The sequence below is a fragment of the Rhincodon typus genome, chromosome 24 (genome assembly GCF_021869965.1).
Source record: "Rhincodon typus isolate 14 chromosome 24, sRhiTyp1.1, whole genome shotgun sequence".
In the NCBI taxonomy this organism is placed as follows: Eukaryota; Metazoa; Chordata; class Chondrichthyes; order Orectolobiformes; family Rhincodontidae; genus Rhincodon; species Rhincodon typus.
The window spans coordinates 14903070-14922177 of record NC_063355.1 but is presented as its reverse complement, the minus strand read 5'-3'; the positions used below and the strand labels follow the sequence as shown (position 1 = coordinate 14922177).

At 38.7% G+C, this 19108-nt stretch overlaps 1 protein-coding gene across 2 annotated transcripts in view; it reads left to right on the top strand.

The window, feature by feature from the left end:
- The window catches only part of rnft2 (ring finger protein, transmembrane 2), a 55295-nt gene extending 36536 nt beyond the window's left edge, over positions 1 to 18759 (top strand). Inside the window, exons 7-10 of one of the 2 annotated variants that reach the window (XM_048611358.1) lie at positions 6296 to 6445; positions 9927 to 9992; positions 13394 to 13495; positions 17866 to 18759. In XM_048611358.1, the coding sequence (XP_048467315.1) occupies positions 6296 to 6445; positions 9927 to 9992; positions 13394 to 13495; positions 17866 to 18000 (453 nt within the window). In that variant the 3' untranslated portion in view covers positions 18001 to 18759. The remainder of the gene's footprint in view (positions 1 to 6295; positions 6446 to 9926; positions 9993 to 13393; positions 13496 to 17865) is intronic. The other variant, XM_020528681.2, reaches the window with a different exon arrangement.
- The last annotated feature ends 349 nt before the right edge of the window (positions 18760 to 19108 follow it).

Below are 19108 nucleotides of genomic sequence, written 5' to 3'. Positions count from 1 at the left end.
TGTTTTCTGTAAGAATAAATTCACAATGGTCAATTTTTATTTATTTATATTGTATATGTGTAAGACAATATTTAGAAAGTCAGAATTTCCATCATCCACGTGTGATGGATTATAGGTTCCTCTGTACTTTCAAAAACTATAAAATATATCTCTGTTCCTGGCTAGGCCATGCTGCATAATATATTGCACTGCATCACTGCCAGTTTTGTTACTCATTTTATACTACACTGCCTTCCTTTATTGGCTAGGAGATTCAAAATTATAAGTTTAAAATGTACATATATCTATAAAGAATAATTGCACATAAATTTAAATCGTAATCCTGAACAATTGTACATATATTAGGAAAAATTGAAGCTGAATTGTTCCGAATCACTGCACAGGAAATAAAAATCTAGAGCAATGTAAAACAGACTTCGGATTCATTATGATCCACTTTCTGTTAACATTTGGTCAAAATATATGCATGGAGTTTAAGGAATTTGGCACTAAACATTAGTTCACAGAAAAAATTGTGTTTGCTTCCATTGAAAGCCTCACAACCTTACACAATTGGTTCTGAAAACAATCGTGGTATGGAATGGACACCTGCAACATAAACAACCCAGTTCCATTGTTATAGATGCCACCCACTCACCCTTCATCCTCCAGTAACTTGATCACTCTTGCTCCAAAATTGCTGCTGACAACAAAAATAGAAGATCCACACAAACAGCTTTGCAATTGAGTCCTCAACTTTGTTTTTGTCTAAGCTAACATTCTGTTGATATTTCTTAGTCGACATAAAGACAACTCTTGCAACATTTACATAGTATTTAGATGTTCACTTGTTTTCCCATAGCTGCCAGGGCAACAGGCCAAGAGTTGGAAAATGAGATCAGTCAGTCAGGTGACTGGTGTGTATGTATGGACCCAAATGGCCATCTCCTGTGCTGTAAACGTCCAAGAATCTAAGAATGAGAATCAACAGTGAACTTATGGAAAGCTCAGGAGGTCTAGCAGCACCTGTAGACACCAAAACAGAGTTAATGTCTTAAGTTCACAATCATTCATTAGAATGCAAAAGCAACTTTATAACAGTTTGTGACAAGAAACTCCATTGCGAGCACACTTGTTAAGGCATATGTATTGCTTCATTCAACATAGTATAAATCAGGAGAATCCAGCACTGATACTATGTATGACAGAACTGGTTCTACTGGAAGTAAAGGGATACATAAACTCAAGTTCTGGTGCAAAAACACCATTAACAAGATCAATTGCACGGAAGTTATTTGTATGTCTGGAGAATGAATATAAACTTTTTTTTTCAGAAATAGATTATTAATAACAGTTAACTCAACTTTAGCATTTGTTTATTATTTTCACTTGTATACGCTTGTTTTAACTGTAGGTGGTGATTACATCATTGAGGGACTTTTGCTTGGAACAGCTAGAGTCATTGGAGATTGAACCATTAATCAGGAGAACCCTGGTTTTAATTGTATAGTTTAGATCCCTTAGGCCACTTGGCTCAAAAACTGCTCCAACTCAATTTGTCTTCATGAAATCACCACTCTGCACTTAAAGCAAAAAAGGTTTAAGTTTAATTTTTAAGAAGTCATTTAAGGGAAAACTAGGTAACTACATGAGGGAGAAAGCAATTGGATGATATTCTCACTAAATACAATGAACAAGGCTCATGTGGCTCATTAAAACCTGCATTGATCATTTGGGCCGAATGGACTATTTTTCTGTTATAAATAGTATAATAGTTATAATACTATTCAGCAAAAGCATTGCTTTTTTTTTCAAATTTCTTTGTCCAGCCTCCTCTCTGATTTAGCCCTCCACTCCAAGGACAGTTAATTATATTGGAATATGGTTCCAGGGGTGCTGGCAAGCCTCCCGTTCTTTGCCCAAGTGGCCGTTCTTCATGTTTGAGGTTGGACAGTGATTGCCAGCAAGCTCGACTGTCAGACCCATCACAGCCAAAGCAGATCCTGTCTGCACCTGTCATCCACACACACTATCCAGCAGGGGTCACTGGATAGTAATCAGGAGTGGGTAATCCAGGCCAGTTTTATCCATCTCTCTCCAAGCTCAAGGATACAGAGACTAATTGTAGCAACAACCTTATTTTTAAACAAAACTACTGTGGTTGTTTTTCCTAGCATTTGTCAAGTCTGAATTAAGCATCTCATCTGGAAATAGAATGAGTCATTTGAGTCATGTCAACAAAACCTAGTCTTATGTAACTGGCTAGGTTTTTTGCTTCAGTCCTGCTTTCTGTAAGGCTAAGGCGACTTCTTAAAAGAAGAATTAGTTCTAAAACTCCATTCTTTGCACTGAAAGTCTCATAGCACAAATTCTTTGCCAGATTAATAAGCCTGTAGGTTAGTGGAGATTTTAGGACTAAAATGATTGCAGTTATATATTTGTCCTAAGCTGTCAGCTGCACAAACCAGAAACACAAACTGTACTGGCTGCCTGCTGCAGAACTGACATCACTCAATTCCCTAGAGATATGAGATCACAAGAATGCCAAGGTCTGAATGATTATAATTGTTCAAAGCACAAAAGATTAGAGTGACAGCTTGTTATATGATCTCATCTCCAAGACCCATGAGATATCTGTGCTGTTTTATTGGGTGTTCCAGCATGGAGCCTATCCTACAGCACCAGACGTGGGGGAAAAGGATGACACGTGAATGTGGCTATGTCAACTTGACTCATGGCCTTTGGAAGGAAAGCAGGTGACTTTTTATTCCTGTTGCAGTGACATCATGCTATCTTCACAAGGAGCCATGGTTTCCATGTCAACTGTTGTGATGCAGCTGTCCTTGGTGTAATTTGTGTTTATACCTGTAAATGTTTCACTTGCAGCATTTCAAGCAGTCAGTTTAAGAAAACTTAATTCCCTCTTTTAGATTTGGGGGATAAAAACAGTTGTTAAGAATCAAGACATTAATTATAATATAAGCAAAAATGCTGCTGAGCTATACAAGCCAATCTGTCAGCGTTTGAAAGAGAAAGGACAAAAACAGCTTGCATTCTTACTCTGAAGTACGTCTGAGTACTTTATAAAAGGGTTTTTGACTGCAGGTGGGAAGAATTAAAGATGAGGGAGAATAAAATGCAGTCAAATGAATAGGTCTTTAAAGAGACCTTAGGAGGAGGGGTAAAAGGCAGTAATGCTAAATAGCTTCCAGAGTGTGTTCCAAAGAGCATGGAAATAGAACATACCATTAACTGCAGTGCTGATGAGAGAAGGGACGCTGGTGAAGTACATGTATGGAAACTTATTTCTTGCGTTAAAACTGTATTTCAATCAGAAAGTGGGAAAGGCAGGGACACACGTGAAAATTTGTTGCCCTGATTTTGAGCTGAAAAAAATTTCAGCTCGCCCACGACTTTGCACTAAATGGACACTTAGGTAGCTTGTCACTAACCTTGCTGCATATTGGCTAGGAACACTTAATTTTGACTTTGCTGCATACATGTGGTAACTGATTCTGGGATGGTGGGTTGTGGTGTGCAGGAAAGGTAAGTTGACAAATATGATGGGATCAAGGATGGAGCACTGGGATTTCATTTCATTGGGAAACTGTTTGTGGAAATATTGTTTCTGTTAACCATATCTGTTAATGTAGATAAGAATAGAATTAAGAGATGGTGATGTGAGCATGTCAGATATGGCTTAAAGGAACATTCTGTGAGTAGAAGATTGTAGGTTCAAACTCCATTCCAGAAACTGGAGCACATCATCTGGGCTGGATGTTCATTGCAGTATTTAGAGAAAACTGCATTATTAGAGGTACCAATTTTTAGATACGAAGTCAAATTAACACTTCATCTGCCCTCTTCCAAAGAGTAGGAGTGTGCTCCCAATGTTCTTGCTAACATTTATTCCTCAAGCAATATTGCTGTATAAAGGATTAACTTGCTGTTTAACTCTTGTGGGACCTTGCTATGTGTAAATTGGTGATATGTTTGCCTTTAATGCAATAGGAACTGCATTTCAAAAGTATTTTATTATCTGCAGAGTAGTTTGGGTCATCCTGAGAAGCTGAAAGATGCTATGTATATACAAGTAGTCATTCATTCAAGATGGAGCATGAAAAATAGAGAATAGGAGGGAATTAAATGCTCCAAAGTGCTGATTATCAAGTATTTAGAGGAAAATTTCAAATCACTGTGGTGTACGATGGTGTTTGTCGCGTTCGTAAGGTGCTATGAAAAGACAACAATGTTAATCTCTCTTCAGATTTGGACTATGATGCACCTGTATATTTCCAGTATTTTCTCCCAGATCTTCAGCATTTGTAGTTTTTTTTTATTATTTGTGGTGTCCAGAGCCAATTTGTTGCATTTCTATTTTCTGTACAGATTTTCACTTTACAGAGACAAGGTTATTTCAAATTCTCAATATGAGCTATAAGATAGAACTGAAATTAACTGTAAATTACATTTACGAATTAAACAATGTGGAGCTTGTTACTTTATTGAAGAAAGCAGGCTCTCAATTTTAAACCCTGTAATCCTTTATTTATATTCGCAGTGTTGGCTAAAGTGAATAACAACCAGGTTTACTTAAAGCTTTGATGCCATAAACATACTATTGCATCTTTTTAAAAATAAAAATATTTGTTTTACTTCCATTTCTTTAAATCACTATATCAATAAAGCAAAATATCACCGGAACTGTCTATTTGCATGAACAAAAGTTGTCAAAGACTGTCTTTTTGTAAATGGGAAAGAAGTTTGAACTCAGACCAACTTATAAAAAGGAACAAAAAAAAACTCTCACTATCCTGGTTGTGAGAGCTCTAATTGAAGTGAGTTTGGGCATTCAATGAATTCCCAGTGTCTATGATTTCAGAGCTTTGAACGATGAGCATTGAACAATTCTCCATGAATTGGCACTCAATGGGAAATGCGTAGAGAAGAATGACTGAACTTTGAAATACAAATTATCATGTTGATGCAGTAGGGGGCATACTTCTGATGTTGGATGAAAGTTTCTTGTTGAGGTACTATAAAGAAGAACTTTTATTCTACCTCTAGTCACCATTTGTACCTGAACTGGGAGTGCTTTATGCTAAAAGTGAACGGAAACTGTCCATTTTCCTACCTTGCTCCCCTCAACTTGAAAAACCATATCAATGAGGAGAGTTATTTAAAATGAAATAAAGTGTTAATCACTTACTAGACACATCAATTAATTGTCAAATATTACTTAAAAAGAAAGTGCTATTGCTTTTGTCTGCTTTGTTTAAGGGAATGTTACTCATGTTCCCTATACACTTTTAATAGCAAATAGAAGTCTTGGGTAGAAGAGGTTTACCTATTATTGTGTAGTTATCAGTTAAATGTTTGAATAAAAGGAGTGGTGTTTATTAGTTACCAATAACTTAAATTGTCCATTATGCCCATCAGCAATATCTTGATAATTGGAAATAATTTGAATGTACTACCTTTTAAAAATGCACTAATTCATCCTCTCCTTAATAGCACTATGATTATCAAAACACCATGTGGTGTGGTAAGATGCTAAACCATACTGATCAGGGATCTCTATGTTTTATATATAGTTCTTGTTCTGTTAGCTTACTCATCTTAGCCAGAGCAACTTTAGAAATGCAACAACACATTTGGTGTTCCGTCATTGGAAGGAATATTGCTAAGGGTGCTTTCCCCTGATTGTTCTCTAGTAACTGCCTGGAAAGTGTGCATGAATGGATGTAGTGTGAGGAAAAGACAGTTCAGTGTTCTGAACTCACGTGGCGTGTGTGTCCACTTGAACAAAGTAACTCGATGGTTGCAGTGGAACTGTACTCCAATGTAAGTTGTGTCCTCAAGAAATGAAAAGGGGCAAATTAGATTTAGTAAGTGGCAGAGTAGCATTTCTGATAAATTCCTAGTTTGGTGTTTTACATGTTAGTGGGGTGAACTAAATGATCCCTACCTGTACACAGACTGGAAGAATTCCAAACTAGAGCAGGTGACAGACTTAACAGACTGAATATTGGGTCCGTCATTCAAGCTGCAATGAACAAGTTTGGGTTAAGCATTTACCAAGGAAATTTTTTAAAATTATGTATGTGGGTGTGATGATTTTTTTTTAAATCAAGAATAATCCTGCATTTCATTCCTGTGTTCCATTTTAAACTTATGAATTGAATAAAACTTGCAATGCATTACTGAACAAAGTGACATTACTATATGCGCTGACACTGGAATAGAAGTATATGGTTGGCTCAGAAGTAAAAATAAAATTTGTGTAGAATTAACTCTTTTAAAATCATTTTTGCAGGGAACACTTTACCTCCTAATAGAAGAAATGAGCCAATTATTGAGATCCTTGATGCCTGTACAGCTGTGGTACAAATGCATAATGGGAGAAGACTCCATCAATAGTTACCTGTTGGAAGGCACCCTGATTGTTCTGTACAGTCTTTGCAAGGTGAATATTCAGAAACATTTTCTTGCTTTTACTTTCGTGTAGGTTACAAAGAACATATTTTCAATTTGCATTAATTCAATGAAAAACTGTGGTACATGATATGAGATTAAAAGTAGATTTATTGCCTATTGGCCATTGAGACTCCTCCAGCTTTTTCTCCTAATATCTATTCTGCAGAAGTAATCTTCTTAAAGCAAATAATAGTTTCACTAAATAAGTACGAAATCAAGACTGGTAGGTGCGATTTGGAACACTTGTAACTTGGGCATACTTAATAGAATCACAGAACTCTTGCAGTGCATCAGAGAGCCATTTGGCGCATCATATGTGCAATGGTCTCCAATTGAGCATTATGATCTAGCGCCAATCTTCTGTCATTTTCTCCATACTCTTGCAAATTATTTCAGTTCGGATAATAATCTAGTACTCTCCTAAGAGCCTCAATAGAACCTAACTCCACCATTCTTCAAGCAGTTCATTCCAGGCCCTAACTAATTACTGTGATCGGGGTTTTTTTTCACAACGTTTGCTCCTTTTGCAAAATGTTTTAAGCCTGTGATTTCTTGTTCTGAACTCTTGTACAAGTATGAATGGTTTCTCCCAATCTACTCTGTCAAGAGCCCTCATGACTTTGAAAACTTCAGTCAGATTTCCTCTTAGCCTTCGCCACTCCAAGGAAAATAGTCCCCATGTCAGCAATCCATCTTCATCATTAAAGTTTCTCATCCCTGGAACTATACTCATAAATCTCTTTGGTACCTTTTTCCAAGGCATTTGCATTTTCCTGAAGTGTATTTCCCACACTGTGCACAATGCTTCAGCTGAGGCCTAACTACTATTTTATCCCAGTTTAGTGTAACCTTATTGTCCTCGTATTTTATATCCCTATTAATAAACACAAGAATACTATTCCTTTATTAACTGCTGTCCTCATTTGTCCCATTACATTTAATGACTTGAGTACATATATACCCAGATCTTGCTGCCCCTACGCAACCTTTAGAGTAGTACCTTTTCTTTTATACTGTCTGGCCATGTTCCTTCTACCAAAATATCTCACCTCACATTTCTCCATTTTAAACTTCATCTGTGACCCGTCTGTCCTCTCCACCAACTTGTCACTGTCCTTTTGTAGTACTGCACAGTCTTCCTCACACTTTACAATTTTTCCAAGTTTTGTCTCTCTGGAAAAATTGAAACTGTCCCTGCCAATCAAGAAAAACAAAGATGCCAATAGCAAACCCTAGGGAACTCCATTTATCCATGTGACAATTAATTCTACCCTGAATTATTGATTCTGGAAGTTTCATCACAACCAAAGTCTGTAATTGCTGGCTTATCCTTGCACTTTTTTTTTGAACAAGGGGTTCATGTTTGCAATTCTTGCATCATTCCTAAGTTTAAGGAAGACTGAAAAGGTTTGGCCAGTGTCATTTGGCCACAGTTTCCACACTCACTCCATTCAGTATTCTTAGATTCATTTCATCTGATCCTGGTGTCACGTCCATTTTAAGTACAGAAATCTATCCAATACCAACCCCTTATCAATTTTGAATCTTTCCAGTGTCTGAATTTCATTCTCTGTTAATCTGGTCTAGGTAGCAGCTTCTCCTTTGATAAAGTCAGGTGCAAAGTTTGCATTTAATACATCAGTCATGACCCCTGCTTCCATGTGTGAATCTCCTTTTTCATCCCGAATTGCCTTGTTTTTCCTTTTATCACTCTTTTACTATTTGTGTCAAGAGGAGAGTTTAGGATTCCCTTTTATGTTAGCTGCCAGTCCCTTTCATAAACCCTCTTTTTTAATTTGCTTTTTCACTTCTCTTCTGAGCATTCTGTATTCAGCTTGGTTATCAATTGTTTTCCTAACTGACATCTGTCATAACCACTGTTTTCTCATCTTAATCTCCTTTTTCGTCTAGAAATCTCTGGATTTTGTTTGCCCTAACTTTCCCTTTTGAGGTTGTATGGCTTGACTGGGGATCAATGACCAGGAGCATGGATTTAAGATAAGGGGTAGGGGATTTAGAGAGGATGTGAGTAAAAGGTCTCACCTGGAGGATGGTGACACTCTGAACCTCACTGCCTGTAAGTGTGGTAGAGGCAGAAATCCTTCCTAAATTAAATAAAAGTATTTAGATGCACACGTTTGATGCAAAGGCATACAAGGCTATGGGTCAAGTACTGGGAAATGGGATTAGAAAAGGTAGGTGTTTTTTTCATGAACGGTGCAGACTCGATGGGCTGAAGGACCTTTGTCTGTGCTTTAGGTCTATGTCAGATCTAGACTATGTTAGAACTGCATCAGCTACACTTTGTTCTTGCCACATTGAAATGAGCTCTCCCACTCTTAGTCCAGATTGTTTATTGTTCTTTTCTACTGTCATCCAAACCTTATGACAAAATGATCACTGCCACCTAAATGTTCCCCACAGGCATTTAGTCTGTTTGGCCCACATCATTCCAAAAAAACAGGTCAAGCAGTGCCACTTTCTGATTGGACTGAACACATTCTGCTGTAGAAAATTTTCCTGCTCACAATTTAAGAATGCATGCCCCTTTTGACCTTGAATTCCTGGGACATTCTTTTCCTGCAAGACTGCAGTTCTGTTCTTAACAAATATCACCACCCCTCCTTTTCTTCCTTTCCTATCCTTCCTGAATACCAGTATCGGGAATATTTAATACTCAATCATGCTTTTCCTTGAGCCAGGTCTCTGTAAGAACCATACACTATAATTCCACGTGACAATCTGCGACTGTACCTTGGCTGTCTTATTTACAATACTCCTTGCATTTGGGGGTCAGTTAGCTCAGATGGCTGGACAGCAGTTTGCAATGCAGAGTGGGTTTAATTCTTGCACCAGCTGAAGTTACCGTGAAGGACTCGCCTTCTTAACTTCTTCTCTCACCTGAGGCGTGGTGACTGTCAGGTTAAACCACCACCAGTTATCTCACCAGTTATGTAATGAGAGAGCAGCCCAGTGGTCCAGTAGGACTATAGTGAATGTGCCTCTTTTATCCTTGTATTCACATACATGCATTATAACCTAGAATTACAATGGTTTAATTTCTCAATGATCCCTTATTTTGACACCACCTATTCACTTCCTGCTGTCTATTCTAATGTTAACTGCCTCTCCCTGTACTTTGTGCACCCTGGTAGCCATTTCTGATATTCTGTCTTGTTTCCCACAGCCCTTCTGATTTGGTTCAATCTCTTCCAAAGAACACTAGCGAAGCACCTACAAAGACATTTTAGAGATAATGTTTGCAGTTTGAAATTTGTTGTAAGATCGTATGTATCTCCTTTTATAATCAAATCCACAATCTTGTTACAAAGTGCAAACAATGAAAATGTTTCAAATCACAATGGCAGGAGGGAACTTGTTGTTTTATTGTGTGCTGCTTGTTTTTGACAATTTATCCAATTTTCTTTCTTTTGACTGATTGCATATCGTCTGTTTGCAAATTGCTGCAGCTCTTGGATGTCTGTGGTCGAATAGGGGGTTTGCGAAAGGCCTTGAAGATCTTGTGTAAATCGCAGGTAAATTGTGTTTGAGCTACAGAAGCAGTCTTCACCATCACCTATACTTGTAACAAGAAAAGTATTATGTGGAAACCAGGTATTTCCTGATGGGGCGGAAGGGAACATTGAAGAGCACTTCACCTGTTGCTGCTGCTACATTCCTGGAAGCCATACTGAGAGACATGGCAACAAGTGGTCTGTCCTAACCTCTTATTAAAGTTACAGTGATGCCTAATAATAATGCAAAAAAAGTGAAACAGAAAGCATATTTTAAATCTGTTTTGTTTTAATTGTGAGCTAAATTTGGTTTTTAGATATATGTTTCATTAACATTATTTAATGTTACTGTAAAACCTGAGATCTGAAATTGATCAGAGTGCATACATTCAAAATTCCAAAGGAGGGAACAATGCCATCGAAGCATGTTAATCAGTGTATACTCATTTCATGCAAGTGCTCTCATTCTGTACAGAAATCTGCCAGAAGTTGTGAATCTGTCATTTTCTATCAATAAACATTAGTCAGATTCATAGAACTGTACAGCATGGAAACAGACCCTTCGGTCCAACTCGTCCATGCCAGCCGGATAGCCTAAATAAATCTAGTCTCATTTGCCAACATTTGGCCCATATCCCTCTAAACCTTTCTTATTCATATACCCATCCAGATGCCTTTTAAATGTTGTAATTGTACCAGCCTCTCCATCACTTCCTCTGGCAGCTCATTCGAGTTGTTAAAATGTATTTACGAATATGCTTTTTCTCACATTTCAGTGTTAGTAAGTCTTGGCTAAGGAAGGTTTACAGAATTTAGTCTTACAATGAAGCAGTGAACCGTTGTTTCTCAGACTAGAGAAAGTAATAAAGTGGGGTTTCCCATGATTTGGACCTAGGACCACTGCTATCCTTGATATATGCTATAACTTAGACTTGAGTGTAAAGGGCAGAATTTCAAAATTTGCAAATGTCACAAAACTTGGTAGTATTGCAGAAGATGGTGATAAACTTCGGGGTAACATAGGTTGGTAGGATGGGCAAACAGACGGCAGATGAAATTTAAATAATTAAAATGCAAAGTAATACATTTTTTGTAGGAAGAATGAGGAGAGGCAATTTAATTAAAGGTGCAATTCTAAGGGTTTTGCAGGAACAAAGAGATCTGGAGGTATATGTGCTGAAATCATTGACAAAAGCAGGGCAAGTAAAGAAAATTATTAAAAAGGCGTATGCGATCTTAGACTTTATAAATTGAGGCATAGAGTACACATACAAGGAAGTATGGTGAGCAATCCTGGGCATTGCAGTTAGGGAGGATATGAAGGTTTGACAGAGGATGCAGAAAAGATTCAATAGAATGAAGTTCCTCATCCATGGAATCAATGACATGAAGCTAGGATTGTTCTCTTCAAAGAACAAAACATTGAATGGAGATTTGATACAAAATAAAGAAAGATGAAGTATACAGAGCGAAACTATTACCATTAGTGGAAGAGTAGAAAACCAGAGGACACAGATTTAATTTGATTGACAGTAGAACCAGAGGGAACATGAGGGAAAGCTTTTTTTGTGCAGCAAGTGGTTAGGATCTGAAATTCGCTGCCTGAGGGTGTGAAAGAGGCAAATTCAGTCATGGCTTTTAAAGGGAATAGAATAAACACCTGAAGGAAAAATAATTGTAGGCTTTTGGAGAAATGGCAGAAGAGCAGGGCTAGCTGAATTTCTCTTACAGACAGCCAAAGTGAACTTGATGGACTGAATGGTCTCCTCCTTTGTTGTAATCATTCAATGATTCCATGTATTCCTATGTAAGGATGGACTGAGAAATTTGAAAGGAATCTACTTCTTTATTACTAGCCAGTGACTCCAGGTTGAAACAGTTTATGTGTGGGCAGCGTTCAATATTTATGATGCCAGCTATGATTTATTACATCATGAACACACTGTTCATGCTGAAAAATGCAGTAGATCTGAATGAATAAGGTAGTGGAGATCTTATTAATGCTAGTGTAGTTATACCTAGCATGTAGTTATACCTTCAGGAAAAGATAGTTAGAGGTCAGGTAGGAGGACCAAGGAACACCTGTCTTATAGCTATGCAAGCATGATGGTACCACTTCAGAATTAGGTCCAAATCTGATTTCAAAGCAGTAAGACCCCCTCAGACAATTTAACAGTGCTGGGTTTGACATCACGTGATCATAACTCTAGTTATATGTAGTATGTACCTTTAAAAGTGTCTGCAGATTCCTTTGATCTCTTTGGTACATTTTATAAATTCTCAAATGTTGCTTTGAGCTTGTAGAAACTCCAGTCCAGCTGGGGGAAGAGTTATGAGCAAAAGGCAGAGATGCAAGCATGATTCTAGTCAAGATTACATGAATCACATACTGCTAGGATGAGATCTGTTTATGTTCTCAATCATGGGCATGTGAATACAAGTACAGTAGTGTACCAAGTCAAGGATTGGAATAGCGTTTCAGAACCCAAATCTCATTACAAAATTGAATTCAATAAATCTGATAATTTGTGGAACTGGCAGCATATCAATGACTGGAAAACCTGCCAGATTGTGGTTGAAAACCCAGCTGGTGCACGACTGTCCTTCAGGAAAGGAAACTTGCTATTCCTGCATAGTCTGCCCCGCATGAGATCCCAATTTCTCACTAAGTGGTTGACTCTTGTTGCCCTCTAAAGTGGATGAGCAAGTCGGTTATGTAAAACGACCAGTACTATCTTATCAGAACAACAAAGGGAGATGATAAATGGCATTGGCAAAATGCCTGGGAGCAGGTCAACTTTCTATCTTTGCAAGAGAGGGGGTATAGTATAGTAAAGTAATGAAGAAGGTAACGTAATAATGAAGAAGAAAATAAATTTTTAAGTGGGGGCAGAAGCAAAATCTGTACCAAGTCAAGATAACCATTCCTGTAAAAAAAAAAGATTGTGGAACTTTACAGCTTAATTGATGTCTGAGACAAAATGCTGTGTTAATTTTACAGCTACTGATGATGTAATCAATTCAAGAGGAGCATTTATTTTACAAGGTTGGATGTGAAGTCTATTCTAATTAGGTTATACAGCTCTGACTTAAGAACTATGAAAGGGTCCTGTTGGTGTTATATCAGCACAATTAGCATTATGTCAGCTGTACTTGTGTTTCACAAAGTGAAACTTTTATATTGGTTTTTAGATGTAATTTCTTATTGGGAACAATGACTTATTTCACATCTATCATCAGTTGCCCCAAATACATCTGCTGTTTTCCAAAAATTGCCATAATACTGGAAAATATATTTAAAAACAGCTCCAAAATCACAGCTTTTCTTAAAAAGTAGCCTTGGTGTTGACAATCTCGTTTGTGTTGGAAAACAGCAATATAAAAGCTGTGCTTCTCACTGCAATTGCCTTCTCTTTTGGCAGAGCTGTGGTGTACGAGCTACCAGCCAGCAGTGCAGTGAAGCTGGAGATATCTGTCCGATCTGCCAGGCAGAATTTCGAGAACCTGTGGTGTTGATTTGCCAGGTAGGGGGAAGGAGGGGTAAACAAGACAGACCTTGGATTGTTTTTAGCTGATATGGAAAGGATAATTGTCCTGTGTTCAAATCAATGATGTCCTTGATGAATTGTTAAATCTGGCATTGTCAGCACTGGCTGAAATCTTGCTCAGGAAAACTTTCAAGATTTTAATTACCTGATCCACAGATGCAATATTAGCAATAATCTCTGTTACAAATGTATGTCAGTCATTATCAGGCAACAACCCTGATGATACATATTTAAGTAGCTTTTATCATTGTTGCATTGGGAAATGTGACAAAAATATAATTGTGGAAATATGTAAAGAAACAGTGGAGAAAAAGATTATAGGATTATTATTATGCAGTGCACAGTGCAGCTCGAAGCATAGTGCAATAAGAAATTCAATATGTTGGAAACAATCAACAGAGTCAGACAGTATCTATGGAGAGTGAAACAGTTAACGTTGCATGTCGTTGATAACCTTTGAGATTTTTAAAATCTCAGACATTAATTCTTTTCCACAGAGGTCACCTAACCTGAGTATTTCCAACATTTTCTGTGTCTTTTGTGGTGATTTTTGCTGAATATTTGGAAGTGTATAGTAAAATAGGGCAAAGTCAGCATGGTTTCATCAAGGGGAGGTCATGCCTGACAAATCTGCTAGAATTCTTGGAGGAAGTAACGAGCAGGGTAGACCAAGGAGAGCCAATGGATGTTATCTACCTGGACTTCAAGAAGGCCTTTGATAAGGTGCCACACAGGAGGCTGCTGAGTAAGTTAAGGGCCCATGGTGTTAGAGGCAAGTTGCTAGCATGGATAGAAGATTGGCTGTCTGGCAGAAAGCAGAGAGGAGAGATAAAGGTGTCTTTCTCAGGATGGCAGCCTGTGGAGTTCTGCAAGGGTCAGTGTTGGGGCCACAACTTTTCACTTTGTACATTAATGATCTAGATGAAGGAACTGTGGGCATTCTGGCTAAGTTTGCAGAGGATACAAAGATAGGTGGAGGGACAGGTAGCATTGAGGTGGTTGCGAGGCTGCAGAAGGATTTGGACAGGTTAGGAGAGGGGGCAAAGAAGTGGCAGATGGAGTACAACATGGGAAAGTGTGAGGTCATGCACTTTGGTAAGAAGAATAAAAGCATGGACTATTTTCTAAATGGGGAGAAAATTCAGAAGTCTGAAGTACAAAGTGAGTTGGGAGTTCTAGTTCAGGATTCTCTCAAGGTAAACTTGCAGGTTGAGTCAGTAGTCAGGAAGGCAAATGCAGTGTTGGCATTTATTTTGAGAGGACTTGAATATAAAAGCAGGGATGTACTCCTGAGGCTTTATAAAGTTCTGGTCAGGCTACATTTGAAGTATTGCATGCAGTTTTGGGCCCCATATCTCAGGAAGAATGTACTGGCCCTGGAGAGGGTTCAGAGCAGGTTCACGAGAATGGTTCCAGGAAGGGAAAGCTTAACGTATGAGGAACGTTTGCAGACTCTGAGACTATACTTTAGATGGATGAGGGGGGATCTAATTGAAACTTTCAGAATACTGAATGGCCTGGACAAAGTGGATGTTGGGAAGATGCTTCTATTGGTAGGATTGTCTAGGACCTGAAGGCATGGCCTTAGAGTAAGGGGAAAACCTTTTAAAAGGGAGATAAGGAGAAACTACTTCAGCCAGAGAGTGGTGAATCTATGAAATGCACTGCCACAGAAGGCTGTGGAGGCCAGGTCATTGAGTACATTTAAGACTGAGATAGATAGGTTCTTGATTATCAAGAGGATCAAGGGTTACGGGGGAGAAAGCAGGAGAATGGGGTTGAGGAACTTATCACCATGATTGAATGGCGGAGCAAGACTTGGCGGGCCGAATGCCCTAATTTCTGCTCCTATGTCTTATGGTCTTATTTCCAGCATATAAAAGACTCTTGTTGATCAATAAGTCATATTCAGCTTTACATCTTGATGTATAGTAATCAGAAGTAGGAGGAGTAGGGAATAGACCCTTGAGAGATACCAAGAATATCAATGTAGGAGTGGCAAGAGAAATCATTGCATTTGATTCCCTGTCAACAACTAGATAGATAAGAATGGTAACTTGGGTTGATAAGTGGCAAGGGACATTTGCAGCACATAGATGTGGACAATGACCATCTCAACAAGAGAGAATTTAACCATATCCCCTTGATGTTCAATGCCATTACCATTGCCGAATCACCCATTATCAATATTTTGAGTGTTACCATTGACCAAAACCTGAAGTGAACTATTCAAATAAATACGCTGGGTACAAAAGCTGATTAGGGGATTGGAATTCTGTGTTGAGTAACTCACCCACAGACTCCCTAGAGCCTGTTCATAATCTAAAAGATGCAGGTTTGGAGTGTGATGGGCTGCTCTCCACTTGCTTGCATTAGTGCACTCAAATAACACACCAGAAGCTCAGCATTATCCAGGACAAAGCAGCTTGCTTGATTGGCATCCCATCCAGCATCTACAACATTCACTGTCTTTACCACTGATGCGAAAGTGACAGCACTGTGCACCATCTCCAAGATGCATACTAATTCACTAAGGCTTTTTAGTCAAAATCTTCCATACCCACGACCTCTACCACCTAGAAAAGTAAGAGCAGCAGACGTAAGAGAACACTGCCACTGCCATCTCCTCTAAGTCACACACCGTCTTTACTTGGACCTGCATTGCCATTCTTTCATTGTGTCTGAGTCAAAATCCTGGAATTTCCTAATAGCACTGTGGGTGTACCTACACCAGATGTACTGAATCAGCTCACGAACATCGCTAAATATTACCTTTTCAAGGTTAATTAAGATATGCAATAAAGATGTTAGTCTAGCCAGCAACACCCACATTCTCAGTTTTTTTTTTAAATTATATGAATGTGCTAGCTGCCCAGCTCAAGGATGGTGGAGAAGGTTTGGAACAGAGTTTTGTGGTCAGCCTTGTCCAGAGTCTGCAGCCAGGTCAAGAAGGAAGTCATTTGTGACTTTCATAATGGCTGTTTCAGTACAGTGTCAGTAGCAAAAACCTGACTGGAGGGCTTCATAATGAAATTCTGGAAAAAAATGTATCAGGGAATTGGGAGGCAACAAGACATGAAAGGACTTTGGAAAGGAAAGTGCATTTGGAGATCGGACAGAAGTTTACAAGGATGGGGATCAAGGATTTTATTGTAGGAGAGAAGTGATGACACCACTGTCTGAAGGAGAAGGTGACAGTACCAAAGGATAAAGAATTGTTAATAATATCAAATAACACAGGAGCTGGGAGGAAAGTTGAATGGTCACCAGTTTAGAAGGAATAGAATCTAGGCAATTTGGATCCTGGTTAACCAACACATCAGTTCTAAAATCCTCATCCTTGTTTTCTGATCGCTGTGTTGTCCCTCCCTATCTCTGAAATCTCTTCCATTCCCAAAACACCCTGGCTCTCTCCAGATCATCACATTTCTACCCGGTTTGTGAACATCCCCAATTTTAACTTATCCCAGCATTGACAGCCATGCCTTTAGCTGTCAAATTGCTAAGGGCTGAGATGATGAGTGCTTCTTATCCAGTCACTCAAAACCTTCTCCTTTGACCGAGCTATTGGTCGTCTGATCTAAGCACTCTTTGTGCGATTCCTTTCAGTTTTAATTTGATAACTGCCCTGTAAAGTACATTGAGGTGTTGTCACATTGAAAGATGCCAGATGAATGCGTGCTGTCGTTATAGAAAACAAAATACTGTGAACTCTAGAAAAGAATATTTCTTTACAAGATCAGACAATGCTGGGAATACTCAGCTGGCCAGCACCTTCAGTGGAGAGGAAACCAACCTGGAAAATGAACCATTGTTTCCCTGTCTCAACATAAGCTGCCAGACTTGCTAAGTATTCACTACATTTTCTGTCTTTATATTTATGACAATTTAGAATAAGTTATTTTCTTCAGTGAACTTTACCCATTTGGCAGAAACCCAGCTGTGGATTAAAAAAATAATAATATTTTTCGTCCATCCATGAATTTCCATCACAACACAATTCAACATACAGTTGAGTTTGTACTTGTTATTGTTTGTAGGTGAATTGGGAGATCTCATGAAAAGTTCAATGTTTTTAGAATATAAAATTGCAGTAAATAAGGTGTACATCCACCGACTCCCTCCCACCCACCCACCCACACACACACGTGAAAGGACTGAATGCTTTCTGTTCTAATATAAGAGAGCTCAGCTGCTTGGGCACACGGTTGACGTGACTTTTACCTCCACTGACTGGTGCATTTCTGGCAGCTTCACATGCACGGATCTGCCTGTGTTTTTTTTTTAAGTGCCCTGATTTTCTTTTAAGTGCGTGCTTTGTTCTTTGCTCTCGTCGTCTTCTCCAGCACGTCTTCTGCGACGAGTGCGCTTGCCTGTGGTTTGACCGAGAGAGGAGCTGTCCAATGTGCCGAACCGCTGTCAGCGAAAGCCTGCGGTACTGGAAGGACGGGAGCACCTCGGCACACTTCCAGGTGTACTGATGGCCAGCCGTGGCATGAAGACCAGCCCTCGGGGGTATGCGGGAATGCAGCTGTGCAACAGCTGGGATCGAGCTGCCTGTTATTTATCGCGAAGAAAGTATACAGTCTTCACGTGTAACTATAATCATAACAATGTTTCAAAATCAGCGCTTCTTCGGTGAAGATTTCCCACTCTTAATGATTGATAAGATACCTTACCAAGCAAAGTAAATGTATTCGAGCGTGGTTTATTTCAGCAACAATTTACATTGTGCGGGTAATATTCAGTGAATTATTTTCTTTTTGATTTCTGTGGACTGGAGAGGGTAATCTTCATTAAATATTTGTTTTCACTCATTGGATTTGTAATGTATTTTAAGTGACTCTACAGAGGCTGTTCTGGTTGTGAAGTATTTATTCAGAATGTTCATGTTTATTTTCAACAATTCTATGAAATAACTGACTAAAAAAAGTAACCAACATCGCCATAAATATATTTACATGAAGACACGAAGACTTTTTTTTTTGAAAAAAAAACATGTTTGTAATTACATGCAGTAACGTCAACTGGTATAAAATTGTGGTAACAAATGTTACATTCCAAATTTTCAATGCATGCATTTTTTTTTCTGTGTTTTGTTCCCATGTCTTGTACAATGTAACCAGTGCAATTTTCCAATCCAACTCCTTCACATTCCGGTGATTTGTTCAGCCCAAGTTTGGGACTGAGTTGCACTCTCAAGCAACCTTCACTGCGTCAGCGGAACGACGGATTCTGCACCTGCCACTTGCAAAATAAAGGAACAAGTTCATTCTCTTTCTATTTACTAATTACTAATATTTTTAAAAAAAAACTAATGTTACTGTCCGTACAAAACGGACAACCACAATGACATTCTTTCCTCAGTAACCTCATGTAACACTTCTCATGAGGAAGGCACGGCGAACATTGATTTTTAAACGATATTTGTGGCTTGAGCTCATGACTTTGATTTGATGCTGGTCACATGGCAGTCATTTCTGAAGGAGAACAGAACTCACTCGCTCCCTGCCCTTAAGAGGTGTCATTGCGCCGTAGATGCTAGAATAAATGTCGCAAGTGGGATGAGTCGGCGTAGACTCGATGGGC